The sequence below is a fragment of the Bos indicus genome, chromosome 7 (genome assembly GCF_029378745.1).
Source record: "Bos indicus isolate NIAB-ARS_2022 breed Sahiwal x Tharparkar chromosome 7, NIAB-ARS_B.indTharparkar_mat_pri_1.0, whole genome shotgun sequence".
In the NCBI taxonomy this organism is placed as follows: domain Eukaryota; kingdom Metazoa; phylum Chordata; class Mammalia; order Artiodactyla; family Bovidae; genus Bos; species Bos indicus.
In genome coordinates this window covers 15,185,445-15,207,441 of record NC_091766.1, presented here as the reverse complement: position 1 = coordinate 15,207,441, position 21,997 = coordinate 15,185,445, and the positions used below count along the sequence as shown (strand labels likewise).

The window sequence follows — 21,997 nt, the reverse complement described above, 5'->3', positions numbered from 1 at the left end:
GTCGGTACCAGGGGTCGGCAAACCATGGCCCATGAGCCAAATAAAGAAGAACAGAAGGTTGTGTCCGTCAGCAGAGGAATGGATAAAGAAAATGTGGTGCAGGACTTCCCTTGTGGTCTAGTGGCTAAGAATCCACTTGCCAACGCAGGATACACAGGTTCGCTCCCCAGTGCAGGAAGATACCACATGTCACGGGTAACTAAGCCTGTGCACCTCAGCTACTGAGCCCCGGCTCTAGAGCCCGTGCTCTGCAACAAAAGCAGCCACTGCAATGAGACGCCTGTGCACTGCAACTGAGAGTAGGCCCTGCTCGCCACAACTAGAGAAAGCCCCAACACATCAATTCAGATCCAATGCAGCCAAAAATAAAATAAACTTTTAAAAAAGACAGGCAATAACATGTATTGACAAAGGTGTGGAGAAACCGGAACCCTTACAATAACACAATACTGATACGGAAAAAAAAGACATAGTACATGTATATAACAGAATACTATGCAGCCATAAAAAGGAATGAAATTGTGCCATTTACACAGACATGGATGGACATACAGATTGTCACACAGAGTGAAGTAAGTCAGAAAGGAAAATCCCGCATACTAATGCATATATGTGGAATCTAGAAAAATAGTACTAGTGAATTTATCTGCAAAGTAGAAATAGAGACACAGGTGTAGACAACAAATGTATAGCTACCAACGAGGGAAGAGAGGGTTTGGGATGGATTAGGAGATTGAGACTGACACATATACACTACTATGTATAAAATGGACTTCCTAGGTGGTGAAGAATCTGCCCACCAATGCAGGAAATTTAAGAGACGTGGGTTTGATCCCAGGGTCAGGAGAAGGAAATGGCAACCACTCCAGTATTCTTGCCTGCAGAACCCCATGAACAGAAGAGTTTGGTGGGCTACAGTCCACATGGTCACAAAGAGTCAGACATGACTGAAGTAACTTAGCACAGCACACATGTATAAAACAGATAATAAGAACCTGCTAAATAACACAGGGAACTCTACTAAATGCTCTGAGCTGACCTAAATGGGATATAGCAGGAACTAACACAGCATTGTTAAGCACACTCCAATTTGAAAAGAAAAAAGGAAGACTTTCCCTTCTTGCAGAAAGCCAACTAATAAACACAGAAGGAATACTGCCTGGAGAAATCACCATCTTGCAACCGTTATGGCAAAAACTGATGCAGGCAAACACAGTGGACGCTGGAACAGTGGGTGGAGGTTTCAGGCGCTACAGTATCTCCAGAGTCTGAGTACCTCCCCAGAGCGTACTTCCAATCACTGCAGTTGGAGACGCCTAGGCTGACACCAAGGGATCAAGGTCAGCACTGAGGGAAGCAATCTACGCCACACACTCCCCATGTGATGCATGGAGAAGGACCCTGAGTCACTCCAGGGCTTCCTGCTGCTGTGAAGGACACCGGAGGGTCAACTGTGAGTCCATACAAGGGCTGTGGATCAGATGACAGCACTGCGTCAATGTTCATTTCCTGGTTTTGACTGCTGTACACTTATGGAAAAGAACAGCCTTGTTTTTAGGATGTACACATGAAACATACAGAGCAGCAGAGTGCCACCATGTTGGCATCTGACTCTCAAATGGCTTATAAAAAATGAGTATCAACAGTGGGGATGTGGGTGATGAACACACAAAGGTTCTCTGTACTGTTCTTACACCTCTCTGGGGAGTCTAAAATTTTAAAGAAAGAACTAAGAAAGAAATAACAGCCCATGAACAGAAAAAGCCCCAGAAGGAAACACACCCACGTGTGAACGATGTGCTCTCTGGAGAGTGGGGGCAAGAAGGGTGGGGGGGTGGCAGGGGACCGAGGGGGACTCTTAACAGCACGATACATTTCATAATTTCAGAACGAAAAAAACTTTAAGGGTGAAATTGACCTAACTTCCGGGGATGGGCTGGCATGTCCACAACAAGAAAGCCCTGGTTGCTCACCTCGCCATCAGGTCCGATCGCAGGCGTCTGTCCTTCAGCATTTTCTGCCTTCTGGAAGGGAAGAGAGAGACAGTCAGCCCCTGACAGAGAAGGCCAAGGTGCATGCCCACACACAGCCACTCCAGCCCCACCAAGGGGCGCACCTTCTTCTTCTTCTTCTTTTTCTTCTCCTTGGCGACCTGGGCGGCCTTGTGCTGCCGCACCAGCTCCGTGAGGTTAGCTACGTATTCATCTGTCTGCTGCAGGAGGTAGGCCAGGCGCTTGTCCTTCTTCTGGTCGATGAGTTTTCGGTAGCCCTCCTCGTCCTCGGCCTGCAAAAGCGGGTGGTTACGGCGGAAGCTTGTGACTCACCTGTCCACCAGCACCCAGGGCAGCCAACAGACTCAGAAGCCTGTGGGGTGTTGCTAACCAGTGGCCAGACCCACATTTAGGAAGCACTGAGCTCATGGCCTACACTGTGCTCTATACACGCCCTTCACTGATGTGATCTATGAACTCCCCTGCAGAACGTCCCCAATTCCCACCCCTACCAGGCCCCACAGGGCCCAGCTGGACAGACGTGGTCCTGCAGGAGCCATTTAAAAGGCCCATCCTGGGACTTCACTGGCGGTCCAGCGGTTAAGACTCCACTCTTCCACTGTAGGGAGTATGAGTTCGATCCTTGGTTGGGGAACTACGATCCCACATGCCATGAAATGTGGCCAGACTAAGACTGGGGAGAAAAAAGCCCCATCCCCTCTGTTCACAAGACACCCAAATTCCAACTATTCTCTCCACCTTTTCCAAACCACTACTCTCCCACCTGGCTTTCTGAGAAGACATCAGACCACACTGCCCTCCTCTAGCTCACAGCCTCCCATTCAGGGTCAGAATTAAAGCCGAAGCCCTCCATGGCCTGCCAGGCCTCCCGTGAATGCCAGGAGGTTGGAGGTGGGACTCCAACCTCACTGCCTTGAACCACGCTGTTCTAGAGGGTACTGATTGAGCCCCACACATAGCTTACTCCTGCCTCGAGTCTATGCTCTTGGCTCCCCTCTGTGCTGGGAGGCACACCCCCCGCCCCAGAGCTCTGCAGTCGTGGGTCAGGCCCACCCTACCTGGAACACACAGTTAATCCCCACTCCCTGGTTCTGCTTTGTTCTCCTCTGTGCACTTCTCACCCCCCAAAACCATCTTGTCTGTCTCTGTGGGCACCTGTCTCTCTAGGGCCAGCATGACCCCACGCGGGAAGGGACCACGTCCTCCTTACTACTGTGGTCCCTGTCCACGCAGCAGGGCTGTCGATATTGGCCCAATCAGAGAACCCTCCGTGAATAATACGTGGTTACATGCAAAGGGGTGGGGAGGTTGGGCACACACTAGGTGGCTGTCCCACTAGGGGGCAGTGCCACCTCCAGCTTTCAGAGACCACAGAGCAGCTGGCTAACTGGTTGAGGTCAAGAGGTCACTGACAATCAGGGTGACCAGGCAAAGACCTGGGGCCAGGTGTTTCAGACTCCCAAATCCTTTCTTCCTCTGTCCCACCTCTAACACTAAGCAGCAAAATGCCCCAGCGTAATCCTGGGTGGTTGATCCCCAGGCTCCCAACACCCATCACCCTCCTGAAGGGACCCAGGTCACCACGGCTGACTGTACCATGAGCCTCCGCATTCTCTCCTTCTCGATTCTTTCGTTCTCCTTCTTCTGTTCCCGCTCGGTGTTGGCGTGGTACGTGGCCACCGCCTTTGTGAGCTTCTGGATTTTGCCTGTGACCGACCTGTGATATTCCTTGAAATCCTTGGCATGCTGAAGAATGCTGTTGAGGTATTCCTGCAGAGCGCAAAGTGAAGAGCCGACTGACTACGGGATGTTGCCCCGAGGGAGACAAAACTCCAAAGCGGGCTTGGTGAAAAACCAAGGGGGTGTGATCAAACTGGTCCTGCGACACTGCCTGCTGACAAGGTCCACCATTCTCTGTGGGGACTATGTGGTGGGAAGGGCCCCCCTCCAACCCCGCCTCAGCAGCCAGGGCAATTGCCCTGGCTGGGACAACCTGGCAGGGCCCACCGACCACTGCAAAATCCGCCCCCATCCCCTCCCCGATCCAAACCATCGCTGCGAGGGATTTAAGAAAAATGGCAGAGATGGGCGCCAAAATTCAAGTCCAAGAATGCCTAGTCCAGCGTCACTTTTAACAGTGGGAAGTGGAGAATACGCTGTGTGTCCCAAGACAGGGAAATGGTTTCATAAACCACTGAATGTTGAGCACTCGGAGACAGAAGGCAATGTAGACTTCAGTAATACTTTCAACAGGTAAACATGTCTACATATTTTTTAAAGACAGCTATTTAACTTATGACTACTGTGTTTATATAGAGGGAAAAAAAAAAGAATGCAATGATATATACCAAGAAGTTAACAGTGGTTAATCGCTGAATGTTGACTTTTTGTTATTTTAAACTATGCCAATAACAGACACTGTTTGGAGAAAAACTTTAGAAAATACAAATCTTTTTATATTAAGTAAAACAGAAAACATAAATATAAATGTAAACAGACAAAATAATCCCAAACCCTGCTTGAATAGAGAATCTGGTCTCCCTGACAGACCCTGTAACCACCTCAGATACTGCCTCTGCTCAGGCCTTCCGTGGCGCCCACCTCACTCCCAGCACAAGCCTGAGTGGTTCCCTCTGCCACAGGGCCCCACACGCCCGTCCCATCACCTCCCTGTCCTCACCTCCCTCCCTCCCTCACGCACGCTCCCCCCACTCTGACCACATGCAACACCAGCGTGCCGTCCAACCCCAGGGCCTTTGCATCTACCCTCTGTCATCACACATCCGTGTGGCTCCTCCCTCGGGTCTCTGCTCAGACCCCACCTTCTCGAGGAGGCCCTCTCTGAACGACCATCCCGTGTGAATGGCTCCTCCATCTCTGTCTATCCCCATGTCCTGTCTCCTGACACCCTACTAACTCCCCAAACGTCATATGTGCGTTTGATTACAGCCCATCTCCCTGACTGTCTTTACTGGTTTTGTTCACTGAAGTACTCTCGGCGCCTAGAATACTGTTATGATGAACAGAGACACACGCAGACTGTGTGTGCAGACAAAAACTGGGACCCCAAAGTGCGGGGCTGACGACCTGCACCCCAGGGATGCACCTGGTGCTTCTGCCGGCGCTTGCGCTCCTGCTCGATCTTCTGCTGCTTCTCCAGCTTCTCGGTGATGCGGGCCTCGCGCAGGGACTGCCGCTTGCTGCGCTTATAGGCCTTGGCGTTGAGGGCCGTCTCCAGGGCTGTGTCCCTCCTCATGCACACCACCACCTCCTGCCGCAGCTTCAGGAAGGAAGGGGAGAAATTGGCAACTGGTATAACTCGGTGATGCCCACGTGCCTCCACAATGCAAACCAGGCAGCGGGCTGCCACACCCAGGAGGACCTGAGAGCACAAACACACGCATGGAGAGGACCTGGGGGGGCAGTGCTAGCAGGCACCCACAGTGCAGGACACGGCTGCCCCTGGACCCCCAGAGAGCGCCTCTCACGTCTTCAGGTCTCCAGCTTTGCCCTCCCGCAACCACACACAAAAGTTCTTACTGCTCATTCAAAAGCAAAGGACCCTCAGAAATAGACCCATCCAAGCCTCCTGCTGCAAGCTGGCCACGGCCACCTTAAGGAAGGCCCACACTTGCTCATTCCAATGGCAGGACGAGGAGAGGAAGCGGGGACAGTGGGTGACTGTGAGGGGGAGCACTGTGGCTTAAGGGTCAGGGTATACTTCATAACTGTCCCAGGGACTTCCCTGATGGTCTGCTGGTTGGGTATCTGCCTTGCAATGCAAGATACACAAGCCTGACCCCTGGTCAGGAAACTAAGATTCTATATGCTTTGCGACAACTAAGCCTGTAGCCACAACTATCAAGCTCTCAAATCACACCTAGAGACCTCACGAGCCACAGCTACTGAGTCGGCACACTCTGGAGCCCATATGCCACAACTACTGAGCTTGTGCATAACAAATGAAGATCCCAAGTGATGCAACGATGATCTTGCATGCCACACTAAGACCCAATGCAGAAAGAGACAGAGCGAAAGAAAGATTAAAAAAAAAAAACTGCCCAGTAAGCATCTCTCTGAATCTGAGCATCAGTATTGGCAGGAAGGGTCTCTTCCTAACCCCACAGCCCACATCTGCGCCCACCTGCCTCTGGAAGTTCAGCAGTCTGAGGGCCTTGAGCTCGATGGTAGCTTTGGTTCGCAAATCCCCGGCCAGGGACCCGGGAAGGTTTTCAAGTTCCTGAATTCGGTGTGCGATGCGAGCCTGCAGCCTAGGGTGCGAAGATGGAAAAAATGACCCATGACGTGAGATCTCACCAGTCCAACACTAGTTCTGAGACAGGAGAGGGCAGAGCAAGGATGCACACAACAGACTGCGCACAGGACGGCAGCCACAGAGGCCCTAGGAGCCGCAGCACACAGGAAAGCTCAAAGCGCACAGCCGGCTTCTGGCATTTCAGCAGTGGGAGCAAATCTCTGGAGTCAGGCGGGCCGGGGCCTCCATCCCGGCCCTGGAAATCTACTCAGCTATGAAGTGGGGAGACCCCTCAGAGCAACCCTACAGGCTTGGTCTCAGGTTCAAACAGGGGACTTCCCTGGAGGTGCAGCTGTTAAGGCTCCGTGCTTCCACTGCAGGAGGCACAGATTCAATTCCTGGTTGGGGATCTAAGATCTCACATGCTGCACGGCACAGCCAAAAAAAGAAAAAGGGCGGGGTAGAGCATGAAGTTCAAATGGAATAATCCCCATATTTTCACACACTTAATTACTGAGCACCTACTGTATGCCAAGGAATACTCGATGTGTGGGGCTTCAGCATTAAACAAGACTAACCAGGGCTCTTGGTTGCTCTCACAGAGTTCATAAGTTTATCAGGAAGAAAAGCCATAAAGAAATTAAAAAATTAAGTATCTACAGCTATTCCAAAGAAGTACTTTGAAGAAAGGGCTGGAGATGAGGGGTGTGGGAGACAGAGTCTCTCCCACACGGAGGCCTTGGCAATAAAGTTTAAATAACCACAAGCAGTCATGCACAGGACGTGCAAAGGCCCTGGAGCAGGAATGAGTCTAACCTGTTGAACAGAAAGAGGAACCAGGAGAGTCAAGGAGGTGAGGACAGAGCACTGGGCAGGGGTTAAAGACAAAAGGGTTGCAAAATTGATAATGGGAAGCCAGTTTTAACCCAAGAAATAGGTGTAATGTAAGTTACCTGAGGGAAAACAGCCTGTACAGGCAAGGCTGCGAGCACGGAGGCTGGGGAGGAGTGCGGGCCAGCTGGCAGGGTGAACTGCGCTTAGGGAAAAGAAGCTGAGAGTTCACCAAGGGGACACCGCGAGCAAGGATCAAGGTCCCATGGCCCATTTGGTGCTGGATGGTAGGTACATGGGAACAGAGACAGAAGGGAGACGGGCCATATGGACAGGCCATCTTTAAGCCATTCGGATGGAGCAGGAGGGGAGGCACCCGGGCCCAGGCGCTGGAGCTCCAGGGCTCATCACAGCTGGAGATACACTCTGAAGACTGTCATTAAGCTGAGTCACTGATGTATCTGGGGATTTGCGGTGAATGAGGCAAGGCCCCCTCCCTGGACAGAGCTGCCATTACTCAGGGAGGCCAGCCCTGAAGAGATTATAAACACAATGGAGAAACAGTGGGAGCATGAGGCGTCCAGGGAGTGAATCTCAGGCACCTCCAGAACTGTCGGACAGGGTGATACAGATCTACTGTGTGCCAGGCCCCTCACACAGTGCTGACAGGAAGTGACGTTTCAGAAACGTCCACAGCAAAGCTCGCCAGGAGACTTTTTGAATGTGGATGAGCCAAAAGTTGGATAGGAGAGGAGAACCAGGCATGTTCATTCTAACACGTATCTATCTGTACAACCTCCATGGAGGGCAGTATTGCAGAATCTATGAAATTTCCTCATGCACATAAATCCCCTGTACCCAAACTAAGCTGTGTGGACACATTTATTCTGACACACGTGGGGTTTCTCTGCAAGGATGCACACACACCAGGAACTAGAAGGCTGGGGACCAAGGCAGGAGGGAGACCTCTGGTTGCATACCCCACTGGCCTTTACAACTGAGCACCACCATCAATGCGTGTCAGAGCTGACAGGGTTGGGGGGGCACCCCTGGCTGGTGGCAGGACCTCACCTGTATTCCCGTTCCTGCAGGATCTCCACGGGGTCCAGGCCCCGCGGCTTCTGGATCGGGGTGATGCGGCTCTGCTTCTGGTGGAGCGGCACCATGGGGGCAGGCTGGGCTGGTTGCCCCGGTGACTGTGTCTGGGGCGGCATCACAGGGGAGGCAGCGGGTGGGACAGCAGGGGGTGCGGGTGAGGGGCGCCCTGTCGGCTGTGGGGGTATCAGCTTCTGAGGTGTGCTCGTGGGGGCAGCAGCATTCGCCATGGGTCCTGGGGGGAGACAAGAAGTGGGCCACCACGTTAAGTCCCAGGTCAGCCTTGGGAGGTGAAGAGCCTGTGGGGTGCTGACTGCCCCGGGGACAAGCTCGTCCCAAGGCTGACACGGGCTGGGCAGCTTTCCAGCCCCCGACCCCTCACTGCCCCATGGCTCCTCACTTTTGAGAGGTCTGGCTCCCTGTTCTTCTTTGAGGTCTCAGCCTGCACATCCCTTCCCCAAAGCCCCTACTGGTCCAGGTGCCGACCCGGGGTGGGTATGGGGTGAGCCTGCCTTTCACCCACCCCAGCTGCAGCAGAATTTGATTTACAGGACTGGCTCTTCAATGCCCATCACTGATCCTCAGGCCCCAAGACGACAGGAATGAGTCTGTTTTATCCACAGCTTTGACCTCACAGATATAACCCTCAAATAAGTACTAACTACATTTTACACCGAACACAAGGGTGACAAAACCCTGAGTCACCCTGCCCTCCAGCCTGCCTCCACAGCGCTGGGGGCATTTTCGGGAGGGAAAGGGGTTGGCCGTGACCTCTGGGCCCAGGGCACTACATCCTGAAGGATGGTGTCTGCTCTGCAGCCTCTCACTTGAGTCGCACAGTGGACTCATACCTTACTGTCCCTCTCTTCCTGCTACTGGCTCAGAGACCCCAGGGTCACTGTGACCCAGAAGACCAGGGTGGGTAGGTAGAGAGGAATGGGACCAAACCCAAGGCTCTGGGAGCCAAGCTAGGCCAGGTGAGACCCAAAGAAGATGGTAGAAGCAGCAGACGTGTCCCCGACCCACTCTCTCTGACCGGGTTCATCTCAGGGTCTGCGCAGTATGAACTCGACGTGGGAGTCAGGGCACAGACGTGTCAGTAGGACGGAGGGAACTCACCTTCAGGCCAGGGCTTGGGAGGCCCTCCGGGGGGCTGGCCGGGCATCCCAGGAGGCACGCCTGAGGGTCCTGGAGGGGGCATGTTGGGCCCTCCCATACCTACATGCAAGGAGAAACAGACCAGAGGATAAAACGTGTCCTGTGTTTATACCTGCACCGGTCCCACACCCTGCCCCCACCATGGGCAGCCCTGGCTCCAGGGGACACATCTAACAAGGAGCCCCTTGGTGTGGGCGCCAGAGCAGACAAGGGAGCTAGAGAAACACCATTTATCACCAGCAGCCCTGGTGCCGGGGAAGCCAATGGACGGCAGAGCCCAGACCTGCCAACGCACATGTCCACATTCCTGTCGGCTGGCCCTGAGATCCCTCCCCATCCCAAGGGCCGGGGCGGTGGGCCCTACCATGAGGCCTGCTGTAATTTGGAGGTGCTGGTCCAGGGCTGGGCCCGGGTCCTGTTGCGGACACGGAGGGTGGAGGTAGAGCTGGCATCTGTGGCTGCATCCCAGGCATCGGCCGCTTGCCCTGCACGGCCATCTGCAGGTGGTCGGGAAGGGGCTGCCCCCGGGCCAGCATCTTGTAGGCCATGATCTGCGCTCTGAGCTGGTGCAGCTGGTTCTGGTTGAAGGGTGTTGGGCCCCGGTTCTGCTGCCCCAAAGCCTGCGGGTCAGCACCATCCAGCGGGGCCCCTCCAGGCCCAGATGACATCTGTGGGCCCGAGGACGGGCCACTGGCTGGAACCGGACTGGAGGCGTGCTCAGAGCCGCCCAGGGGCGAGGGGTAACCTGTGGGGAGACATGGGTCTGGGCAGTCACTTGGCAGCACATTTCCAGTGATTTTTAAGGAAAAGATGGGGCCCAGCTTACACTGGCCACTACCCTGAGACAAGGACAGCCAAATGACTTTGTACTCATGATTCAAACAGAGACGCCCAGAGGGCACACGCTCACAGCCTGGTTGGCAGCCTGCATAGCGCTTGGTTCGGCCCACTTAGTAACTTGCCAATGATTAAAGCAGAGGTGAAAAAAATCCAGGCTTTCTCTGGGCCCGCCTCCCTGCCCCTCACCTTGGGCAGATCCACTCCCCTCACTTCCCTTACCTGCAGAGCCCCTGAGCTTCCAGCCCCATTGACAGGAAGCCACCCCCATTGAGCAAAGATAAAGCCCAGCCCTGCCCCCTTCCTGAGATTCTGACTCAGCAGGTCTAAAGCAGGGACCAGGCGTCTGCTTTCTCTTTCCTTTTTTTCCAGCTGCGTCACAGGACTTGCAGGATCTTAGTTTTCCAGATCAAGAACTAAGGATGGAACCCAGGGCCCCAGCAGTGGAAGTCCTAACCACAGGACCTCCAGGGAATTCCCAGAGTCTACATTCCTAATACACTCCTGGGTGACACCAGAGCCACTGTCCTAAGGACCCTGTCCTGCCCAGCCCTTGTCTAACAGCTGGCATGGAACATGGTTTCATCCCACCAGTATCCACTCTCCTGGGGCTGCTCTGGGACAAGACGGCCTGAACAGGGCGCCAGCTAAGCCCAAGCTCAACAGCCCTCCATGGCAGGGTATACCACAAGGCTCAACTGTCCTGGGTCCTCGGAATCCATCTATGGGTGACTCCTTTAAGAAAGTGAGCTTGGGACTTCCAGAGGGCGAGAAACATGAGGAAAGAGGAGAAAGGAAACCGTACCTTGGGAGTGCTGGTCCATGGGGCTTGGTGGGGGCCCCATGCCTGCATGGCCCCCTGACCGCATCCCCATCCCCTTCATCTGGGTGTAGCGGGGGTCATCCGACATGCCCTTCTCATGCATGGACTCCATTGGCTGCGAGAGTGGACAACAAGGCAGGATCAGCAAGGGGGCATGGGAAGAGACAGCACAGAAATGCACCACACGAGAGAAGTTCAAGGTCACTGAAAACGTGCATTCAAGTCACCAGGCACTTATTGAGCCGCCATGGCCAAGCTTAGGTCCAAGACGTGGTCCTGATGCCTACTTAGGTGTCAAAGCCTGTGCGTGAAATAACGCCAATTAGGGGACCTGCAGACTGGTGACCTAGGGGCACGGGCACGGCCGGACGAGGACCCCAGGGGAAGGTGGGGGACAGCTTCTGATGGCCCAAATCTCACAAGGGAAGCACGCACAGAGCTCCAGGTCAGGAGCGGTTCTAGCCGTCACAACAAGACCTTGTGACCACAGGGACCCTCTAGCCCGGGAGACTGTAAATCAGAGACAGGCAGTAACTCCTGCCCACGAGGTACAGGAGCAACAGTCAAATGTCCTCACTGATCCCAGATCGGCCTCCTGCCTGCTAGCGGGGAGAGGGCCATTTGTAACATCGTTCTGCCCCTCCTAGGAGACACGGTCAGATCTTGGTGGGACAGAAACACACAGCCTCCCTCCTGATGTTCAGCACTAAGCGCTCCCCCCATGGAATGGCTGGCAAAGTGGACGTCTTCCGAGACCCTCCCAGGCTCGGATGCCAATGTCCACCTCTCTGGTCTAAGAGGTGGCCAGGCAAAGTCAGCCACAGCTCAATGTGTACCGTGAAAGGAGGAGGAGGAAAAGGCGCGGGCCAAGAGCAGAGGGCCAGCTTCCTAACCAGAAGGAGCGTAGGGCCCTTGGGATGCTGAGCAGACCCCTGGGTGGGGCCTGCCCTCTGCTCCTTCTCCCCTGGGCTTGGGGAGCTGAGAGACAGGCTCCCCTCCCCCAGGGCAGGAGCTCTCTGCAGGCAGGGGAAGGGGCGGGGACCACCAGACCTCAACTCTTGGGCCAGCCAGACACATGGCAGGTGTCTGAGAGACGTGTCAGGTGTCCAGGAAGAAACAAAACAGAGAGGGGAAACGGAGGAGAAACAGGCCTAAGTCAGCATTAAGGGCAGCGGTCAGAGAATCGTCAACAGCTTCAACAGCTTTCTCAGAAGAAATGACCAGACAGATACTGCACCCAAGTTGACAGGAATATATGGGTGATGGGTAGGGGGGAGGGGTCACCTCACTGTGCCGGAGGTCAGGGAAAGCCAAAGGGATGAGATGGCTCTGCTGAGTGACCATCCCGCTGAGACCCTACTTCCTCATCTGCAAAATGTGCACAATACATACCTGCACCTGATGGGCTGGCAGGAGGGGATTAAGTGAACTGGGGTACGGACACATGGACAGCCCGGCAGGGAAGCCAGAGGGGTAGGCAGAGACCCCTCATCCCCAGGCCTTGCATCTCCTACTGTGATGGCCACCTGTGATCCCAGATGCTTGAAAAAGGCACCTTTTCCTTTAGATGCTTTTTATCCATAAGAAAGTATTTCCTCCAACCACCTCCCAGGAATACAAAAAAAGAGAAAATTATATGTGTGAAAAGAGGCTTTTCTCATCTCACTGGCTAAAGCATCCTTGATGTACCCAGGTGAGTGGTCAGGACAATGATACCCAAGTACAGGATCAAGTGGGGACACAGGGCACTGGCTGCTGTGCTCCGTGAGTCACGCAGGTAAGCCAAGCAGGAAACCATGGGCTGTAGGCCATCTTTCAGGATTTGGACACTTTTATTCATTAATAAAACAACAGGCATGAGACACCCAGGGTTAGGACGGCTGCCAGCTCGCAGTGGGGCTCAGGACACACTGTGCACCCCCCACCCCTGCGCGTGTGGACCCAGCTGGTGGGGCTGAGGGCCCGGGGCTCCCTACCTTGTGCATCTGGTGCATGTTGTCCTGAGGGTACCCTCCAGGGCCCTGGGTAGGGATGGGGTGTCCTGCCGAGGGAGGCCCTGGGCTGGGTCCCATGATGCTGTGGGCGGAGCCAGGGGAGGGGCCCGGGCTGGGGCCCAACATGGCTCCGGGGGAGGGGCCCGGGCCGGGAGAAGGGCCTGGCCGAGGAGTTCCGCCCAGGGCTGGGTCCGGTGTGGACATCTTCACAGGAGCTGCGGACAGTAGTCTCCTGCTGGGAAAAGAGTCCTGGTCAGTGTGCGGGTCACAGCCCCTGGCTGGGGTGGGTCACAGCAGGTCAAGGACGATCACACACGGTCAGGTCAGACAGAGCCTCTGACAGGCACCCCTAGCCACCCAGGCCTTTCTCCCCCATTCCTCTCCGAGCAGATGATAGTCAGACACCCAAAAAACCCAAGTGCCTTGAGGAAGGGGTGGGACCCAGGAGGTGGGGCACCAGGTGACAGATACTGCCTGGCGTGCCCTGGCAGCTTTCTAGTTATAACAGAGGGCGCGTCTCAGGGAAGAGCTGACACAGCCTTCATGCCCTCTGAATGCCTGCTCATCTTCTCATTTAAGAAAAAAGAGGAGTGTGACTGAGGCTCAAACCTTTGCCGGCAACAGCATGTGACTGAACCTTCATCAATTCAACTAAAACAAATATTCATGGCAAGGAATGCTGGTTTCAACTTAATGCAGTGAGACCAAGCTTCCTTTAAAATAAATGAATCCAAGTTTTAAAAGTAGGCTCCTTTAAAGAGCCTACATAACTAAGGGCATAGTTACATAACGAACTACATAACTAATGACAAATTACATAACTAATGGCACTCTGATATCTCAAATACCTCCAAAGTGATATTCAGGACTTCCCTGGTAGTCCAGTGGCTAAGACTCCATGCTTCCAGTGCACAGGGCCTAGGTTCAATCCCTGGTCAGGGAACTAGATCCCACATGCCGCAACTAAAACCCAGTGCAGTCAAATAAAAAAAAATTTTTTTTTAATTTAAAGTGATACTCAAGGGCTGCAAACTAAAATCTGATACCCAGAATTATGACCCAGAACCTCCACAAGATTCAAAAATCAGCCCAAAAATTCCTAATGTGAGCTGAGTCATGATTCCTTTGGCCTATGAGCTGATTTATAAGGGCTTTCTATAGTAAGGGTTCAATTTTCAATCTGCTGTGCAGTTATATGTCCTTAACAAAGATTCTCCTTAATGTAACAACCCCTTTCCTGATGACAGAGTAAGGCATTCTCAGTGCTGAAATATGGAAAATACAAAAAGAATACTGAAAAATCACCAATCAACCCACCAGACTCAGAGGTTACGTGTCTGCTGGCCCTGCAGACAGCAAGAAACAGTCCTGCCCTCTTACCCTCCCAGGAAGGTGAGCTGAGGGGTATCTGTGGGGAGGAAGGGCTACAGCTCCTCAGAGCCCCCCAGAGCTGTGACAACAGAGCCCCCAAAGGAAGGAGGTCTGACTGGTGCTGGCGCCGGGACCCCGCCACACTCCAGGGCCTCTCCTTCGAGGCTACTCCACACACAGGCAGACGCTCGCTCTACAGGGCTACTCAGCACGTTCCAGGCACGGTTTCCCTTCAGAGAATCATACTTAGGACCCTTTCATCATTTAGTAGTCTGCAAGCTGCAAATTCTAGCGGTTCAACCAAGTTTCCTGGGACTGATGCATTCTGTTATTTTAAAGTCCCCCTCTTGCTTTTTTTTTTTTAATTGCAATATAGTTAGTTCAGTGTTGTGTTCCTTTCTGCTGTACAGAATCACTTTGCTGTACAGCAAAATGAATTGGCCAAGTGAATCAGTGGATATATACATATACATATATCCACATTTTTCTAGATTCTTTTCCCATGAAGGTCAGGCTTCCCTGGTGGCTCAGTGGTAAAGAATCCGCCTGACAAAGTAGGAGACTCCAGTTTGATCCCTGGGTCGGGAAGGTTCCCTGGAGAAGGGAAAGGGTACCCACTCTAGTATTCTGGCCTGGAGAATTCCATGGACTGTATAGTCCATGGGGTTGCAAAGAGTCAGACACCACTGAGCGACTTTCACTTTCACTTAAATTTTACTAGGCTCTCCTGATTTCAAGGATAAATCTTGAAAAGGTACAGGAACATTTTTGGGGATACTTTAAACATGCTTTATTTTACTTTCTAATATTTTGGCCACAACACATGGCATGGCATGTGGGATCTTAGTTCTCTGACCAGGGATCGAACCCGTGCCCCCTCCTTCTGGAAGTACGGAGTCTTAAGCACTAGACCACCAGGGACATTTTAAATTTTCCTGATTTAAAAAAAGAAAAAAAGGTCTTCCTGTGACAGGTGCGGGTGTATCTTCCTGGATAACAGATCAAAAGCCCGTACTTCTTCACTCCAGTTTCACAACTAAATAACGGGAACAAAGAGGATGAGAAACCTCGGCAGGCCCAAATACCTCCCCTGCCTGTGAACACACCCAACCAAACGAGCAAGCATTTCTCCATTCTGCCTGCATCCCGGGTCTCCTCCAGAACTCCAGGAGCCTTGGAGATGAACTCTAAATACACCCAACAGGAGCGTCAGAGAACATGCTCACAATCCCTTCCCCACACATCCCAAACCCAATGTGCTCAAGAAAAATCAAACTTTAAAAAAAAGAACAATTGCTTCTCGGCCTTTTGGCTAAGATCAAGTGTAAAAAAACAAAGAACAAATTCGAGACCAATTCATTTGGAAGCAAAATCTGAGATGATTCAAGAAGACCTTACTCAGAAAACTTTAAGACACTAATGAAAGAAACTGAAGAACTTTCTGGGTAGTCCACGGATTAAGAATCTGCCTGCCAGTGCACCAGACACAGGTTCAATCCCTGCTCCGGAAAGATTTCACATGCCACCGTAAGCCCGTGCGTCATGACTACTCAAGCCCACGCACCCTAAAATCTGCCTGTGCTCCAAAATGAGAAGCCACTGCAGTGAGAAGCCCGCATCCTGCAGCTAGAGAACAGCCTCTGCTTGCGCAACCAGAGAAAGCCCGTGCAGCAGTGAAGACCCAGCATAGCCAAAATAAATGAACAGAAATCTCACACACGAACACACACACACAAAAGAAGAATGAAACTGAAGATGACACAAAGAGAAGGTACACTGTGTTCGTGGATTGAAAGATAATACCCAAACCTCTCCAGGCAATCTACAGATTCAATGCAATCGCTATCACAATATCCATGGCATTTTTTTTTTACAAAACTAGAACAAATAATTCTAAAATCTGTATGGAAACACAAAAGATCCCGAATTACTAAAGCAATCTTGAAAGAAGAATGGGGCTAGAGGTATCATGCTCCCTGACTTCAGACTGCTCTACAAAGCCAGAGTAATCAAGAGTACGGTGCCGGCACAGAAACAGACACAGAGATCGATGGAACGGAATAGAGAGCCCAGAAGCAAACCCTGCAACGAGGGTCAGCTAATCTACACCAAAGCAGGCAAGAATACATGCGGAAAAAAAAATATGCACCCAAATGCTCACAGCAGTATTGTTTACAGCAGCCAAGACATGGGAGCAACATAAGTGTCCACCAACAGATGGATGGAGTAATAGTCTAGACAGTGGAATATTACCCCACCATAGAAAATATTGAAACTTTGCCATTTCCAACACGGATGGACCTGCCAGGTACTCTGCTTAGTCAATTAGGAGAAAGACAAATACTCTGTTATCACTTACATATGGAACCTAAAAATAAACCATATGAATATAACAGAACAGAAAGAGACTCACAAATACAGAGAACAAACTGGTGGTTACCACTGGGGAGAGATGAAGGAGGAGGGGCAAGACGCAGGTAGAGGATGAGGAGGTACAGACTAGTATGTATAAAATGAACTACAAGGATATATCGTGGAGCATAGGGAATAACAGCCAATGTTTTATGGTAACTTTAAATGGAGTACAATGTAGAAAAATGTTTGAATCACAATGTGGTATATCTGAAAGGAATGTAATATTGTAAATCAACTGTATTTCGGGCTTCCCTGGTGGCACAGACAGTAAAGAATCCACCTGCAATTAAAGAGACCTGGGTTCGATCCCTGGGTTGGGAAGATCCCCTGCAGAAGGGAATGGCTACCCACTGCAGTATTCTTGCCTAGAGAATCTCATGGATAGAAGAGCCTGGTGGGGTACAGTCCATGGGGTCACAAAGAGTTGTACATGACCGAGCAACTAAGCATGCACACACACACACACACACCTATACCTCAATTAAAAAAAAAAAATGTGGGACTTCCCTGGTGGCCTCGTGGTTAAGAATCCGCCTTGCAATGCACAGGACACAAGTTCGAGCCCTGGTCGGGGAACAAAGATTCCACACGCCAAGGAGCAACCAAGCCTGCACACTGCAACTACTGAGCCTGTGTGACACAACTAGAGAGTGTGTGCACCTCAACGAAAGATCCCACATACTGCAACAAAGATCACGCATGCTGTAACTAAGATCCAAAATAAATACTAAGAAAAAAAAGCAACCCATTAGGCACCGGTGCTCGTACCACCCATGGACACAGCGGGGCAGACCTACAGCATCGCATGGGTGTGGAGCACAGGAAAAGGGAAGCAGGGAGCAGCCCTCCAGCCCCCGCTGCAGCCTCTCGGGCTGTGGCATACTTGAAGGGTCCGGATCCCAGGTGTACAGCTACACGAGTCCTAGATCAGATATGGCACCTCCACGGCACCTGCTTCCAGCCGTGACCACCACCCTCCCGGCGGAATTCCTGCTCTGATTCTCTCACTGTAGGTTAGTTCCACCTGCTACTGAACTCCGTCTGAAAGGAGGGTCATACAGTTTACTTCTGCACAACGTCAGGTCTGGGAGGCGCATCCATGCTGCAGGGACACCATCAATTCTCCTGTTCCCAGTTTTGGCCAGCACATGTAAGGCTGATGTGAACAATGTCAGTAGGGGGACGTGGGTGCACATTTTCCTTGTGCATGGTCCAGGAGGGGAACTGCTGGTCATAAGGGAGGCATAACAACGTCAGCTTGGCAGATATCGTCAGTTTTCCAAATCAGCAAAATAATCACATTCACTGCCCTCCCTGCAGCAGCAGAGTAAGCATTCTAGTTCCTCTAATTCAACATTTGGTGCTGTTGGTCTTTTTAATTTGTAATCGTTCTACGGTTTAAATTCTATTTCCCTTGTGACGAACAGTGTGCCTTTTCACAGGCTCAATGGCCACCAAAAGATCCACTTTTATACAGGCTCTAAGTTTTCACTAACATTTTATTGGGGATAAGTGATTACAATTACTGTCTCTCAGTGATGAAAGGAGAAGGCAATGGCACCCCACTCCAGTACTCTTGCCTGGAAAACCCCATGGACAGAGGAGCCGGGTAGGCTGCAGTCCATGGGGTCGCTAAGAGTCGGACACGACTGAGCGACTTCACTTTCACTATTCACTTTCATGCACTGGAGAAGGAAATGGCAACCCACTCCAGTGTTTTTGCCTGGAGAATCCCAGGGACGGGGGAGCCTAGTGGGCTGCCGTCTATGGGGTCACACAGAGTCGGACACGACTGAAGTGACTTAGCAGCAGTAGCAGCAGTGATGAAAACAAGTTCTTAATTTTAATGATGTCCAATATATCAAGTGAAACTCACTCAGTCATGTCTGACTCTTTGCGACCCCATAGACTATACAGTCGATGGACTTCTCCAGGCCAGAATACTGGAGTACCCTTTCCCTTTCTCCTTTCCCTTCTCCAGGGGTTCTTCCCAACCCGGGGATCAAATGCAGGTCTCCCACATTACAGGTGGTTCCTTTACCAGCTGAGTCACCAGGGAAGCCCAAGCTGGAATCAAGATTGCTGGGAGAAATATCAATAACCTCAGATATGCAGATGTCACCATCCTTATGGTAGAAAGCAAAGAACTAAAGAGCCTCTTGTTGAAAGTGAAAGAGGAGACTGAAAAAGTTGGCTTAAAACTCAACATTCAAAAAATGAAGATCATGGCATTCAGTCCCATCACTTCATGGCAAATAGATGGACAAACAATGGAAACAGTGACAGATTTTATTTTCTTGGGCTCCAAAATCACTGCAGATGGTGACTGCAGCCGTGAAATTAAAAAGACCCTTGCTCCTTGGAAGAAAGGAAGAAAGAATATGACAAACCTAGACAGCATATTAAAAAGCAGAGACATTACTTTGCCGACAAACATCCGTCTAGTCAAGGTTATGGTTCTTCCAGTAGTCACGTATGAATGTGAGAGCTGGACTATAAAGAAGGCTGGGTGCCGAAGAATTGGTGCTTTTGAATTGTGGTGTTGGAGAAGACTCTGAAGAGTCCCTTGGACTGCAAGATCAAACCAGTCAATCCTGAAGGAAATCAATCCCGAATATTCACTGGAAGAACTGATGCTAAAGCTGAAACTCCAATACTTTGGCCACCTGATGTGAAGAACTGACTCACTGGAAAAGACCCTGATACTGGGAAAGACTGAAGGCAGGAGAAGCGGACAAAAGAGGATGTGATGGTTGGATGGCATCACCAACTCAATGGACATGAGTCTGAGCAAGCTCCAGTAGTTAAGTGATGGACAGGGAAGCCTGGCATGCTACAGTCCATGGGGTCGCAAAGAGTCGGACATGACTGAGCAACTGAACTGAATTATCAAGTCTGTTCTTCTACAATTAATGGTTCTGGAGTTCTGTTTAAGAAATCTATGTCTATCTGTGACAATGAGAAATAATGTATTTGTGGTCTCTACCTTCAGTTCTTGACAGAATTCCTAAAATCCATGCAATTTCCTAAGTGATAAGGGTGATAAGAGCATCTTACACAGAGCTCCAAAATCCCTTAGAATTCCCTCAGAGACAGGACAGTCTTTGGTTCTAATGAGGCTACTCCAGGTGGGCTCCTGAATAACTTAGGATGGGAGCTGGTGAGAAGAAAGACGTTAATAGTTTAGAAACTTCAGCTCCATCCTCCAGGGAGGGGAGAGGCGCTGGAGACTGAGTTCATAGATCATGGTTATGTAACAAAGCACCAAAAACCCTGAACTATGGGGTTCACAGAGCTTCAGGGTTGGTGAACACATTCATGTGCCAAAAGGGTGGTGTACCCCACCTGCATGGGGACAGACACTTCTGCACTTAGAACTTTTCTGGACCTCACCTTACGTATCTCTTCTGCTGGCTGTTCTTCTGCAGCCTTTATAAACCAGTAAACCTAAGTAAGATTCCCTGGAGAAGGAAATGACAAGCCACTGCAATATTCTTGCCTGGGAAATCCTGTGGACAGAGGAGCCTGGGGGCTACAGTCCATGGGGTCACAAAGAATTGGACACGACTTAGCGACGAAACAGCAGCAGCAGCAGTGCAAATTATCAAACCTGCCAAGGGCATCATGGGAATCCCTGTTTGCAGCCAAGCTGGACAGGGGTGTGGGTAACCTGGAAACCCACTCACTACTTGCAACTGGCATCTGAAGGGGCATCAGTCTCGTGGGACTGAACCCCTAACCCGTGAGGTCTCCACTAACTCTGGGTGGTTAGTGCCAGAATTCAAATGAACTACTGGACACCCGAATGGCGTCCATAAAAACCTGGAGAACTGTTTGGCGTGGGGGAAAAAAAACATGTTTGGTGTCAAAAGTACTGTGACAAGAGAAAGCAGGTTTTCCTTAACTGCTTCAAGGTCATTGAGATACAAAAAGAAAGGAATATTTCAAAATTCAGGGGGATTATGTTTTGCTTCTGTGTGACTACTACTAGTCACTTGTGACTATTACTGAGGATACATCAGTCACAAAGTAATCACGGGGAGGTGCCTTCCCTTGGCTGACTGCAGAACTTCCCTGGAGCTCCACCTGCCTGCCAAGGCAAGGCAATGGGTTCAATCCCTGGTCAGGGAACTAAGATCCCACTGCCATGGGGCTATTGAGCCCAAGTGCTGCCACCACTGAAGCCCATGTGCCTAGAGCCTGTGTTTCGAAACAAGAGAAGCCACTGCAATGGGAAGCCTGTGCACTGCAACTAGAAAATAGCTTCTGCTTGCAAACGGAGAAAGGGTGCGTGAAGCAACCCAAACCCAGCAAATCAAACCAGGCAATCGAAACCAAAAGAGGTAAATAAATGAATAAGTTAAAAAAAAAAAAAAAAAAAAAGACTGAGGTAGCACTGTACATATGTATATGGAGATGGTCCAAAATGAAGCGGGGGAAGAAGGTACCGTCAAAGTCAGAGGTGTAGGCCTGAGTACCATTTTGCTAAGAATAACAATTTCCTCACGTTAATCCAAGCATAGAAGCTAGCCCCAAGAAAACATGCACCAAACTGCCAGTGGCTCTCTACGGAGGCGTGTGATGGGGAACTTAACACGTTCCACATCACAGACTTCTGGAGTTTTTTCTTTGTGTGTGTTTGTTTTAACCATCTATTACCTCTGTAAACACGATTTAAACACACACACACACACACACTTTTTAAGGAAAAAAAAAAGACTAGGTCAGACAAAATACCTGGGAAGTCAACACCCAGAAAAGATGCCCAGGAAGAGTCTCTGGGGAAATAAACAAGGACAATGAAAGCATTTGGAGACTGTGTTATTTTCCATCTACTTTCAATTTCACCAAAATTGCTGTGCTGATGTTCAGATGTGGAACCAGACTGCTTCAGTATCAGAGGTCTCGTTTCTTCTTCCGTACCGGCCTTAGTGCTTCTCTTCTAAGGACCACGATTTCTCTTAAAAGGATCATGGTGGCTGATCACCGCAGCAGGACAGGCTGCTAAGGGCAATGGGGACCCTCTGAAATCTGCTTACTGAGATGATCAGTTAAGTTTTTTTTTTTTTATTTTGCCTAAAAACCAGCTATATATTTAAGTTTGGTCCCAGGATAGCTGCTGTTTTGTTTCTGGGGTGTGGAGAAATTTGTTTGAAGACACATTTCAGTGGCAGCTCCATGGCAGTCAAGTCATGATTCGGAGCTC

The 21,997-nt window shown here is 51.0% G+C and overlaps 1 protein-coding gene across 6 annotated transcripts in view; it reads right to left on the bottom strand.

Moving 5' to 3' along the window:
- Positions 1 to 21,997, bottom strand: part of SMARCA4 (SWI/SNF related BAF chromatin remodeling complex subunit ATPase 4) — a 90,233-nt gene that overhangs the window by 60,832 nt on the left and 7,404 nt on the right. For 4 of the 6 annotated variants that reach the window (XM_070792846.1, XM_070792849.1, XM_070792851.1 and 1 more), the window contains exons 2-11: positions 12,988 to 13,237; positions 10,994 to 11,126; positions 9,716 to 10,096; positions 9,313 to 9,411; positions 8,170 to 8,428; positions 6,157 to 6,283; positions 5,119 to 5,292; positions 3,609 to 3,782; positions 2,117 to 2,284; positions 1,974 to 2,024 (exon numbers count right to left, since the gene is read on the bottom strand). In XM_070792846.1, the coding sequence (XP_070648947.1) occupies positions 1,974 to 2,024; positions 2,117 to 2,284; positions 3,609 to 3,782; positions 5,119 to 5,292; positions 6,157 to 6,283; positions 8,170 to 8,428; positions 9,313 to 9,411; positions 9,716 to 10,096; positions 10,994 to 11,126; positions 12,988 to 13,209 (1,788 nt within the window). In that variant the 5' untranslated portion in view covers positions 13,210 to 13,237. Of the gene's footprint in view, positions 1 to 1,973; positions 2,025 to 2,116; positions 2,285 to 3,608; positions 3,783 to 5,118; positions 5,293 to 6,156; positions 6,284 to 8,169; positions 8,429 to 9,312; positions 9,412 to 9,715; positions 10,097 to 10,993; positions 11,127 to 12,987; positions 13,241 to 21,997 lie in introns of all 6 variants that reach the window. The other 2 variants (XM_070792847.1, XM_070792850.1) reach the window with 2 other exon arrangements.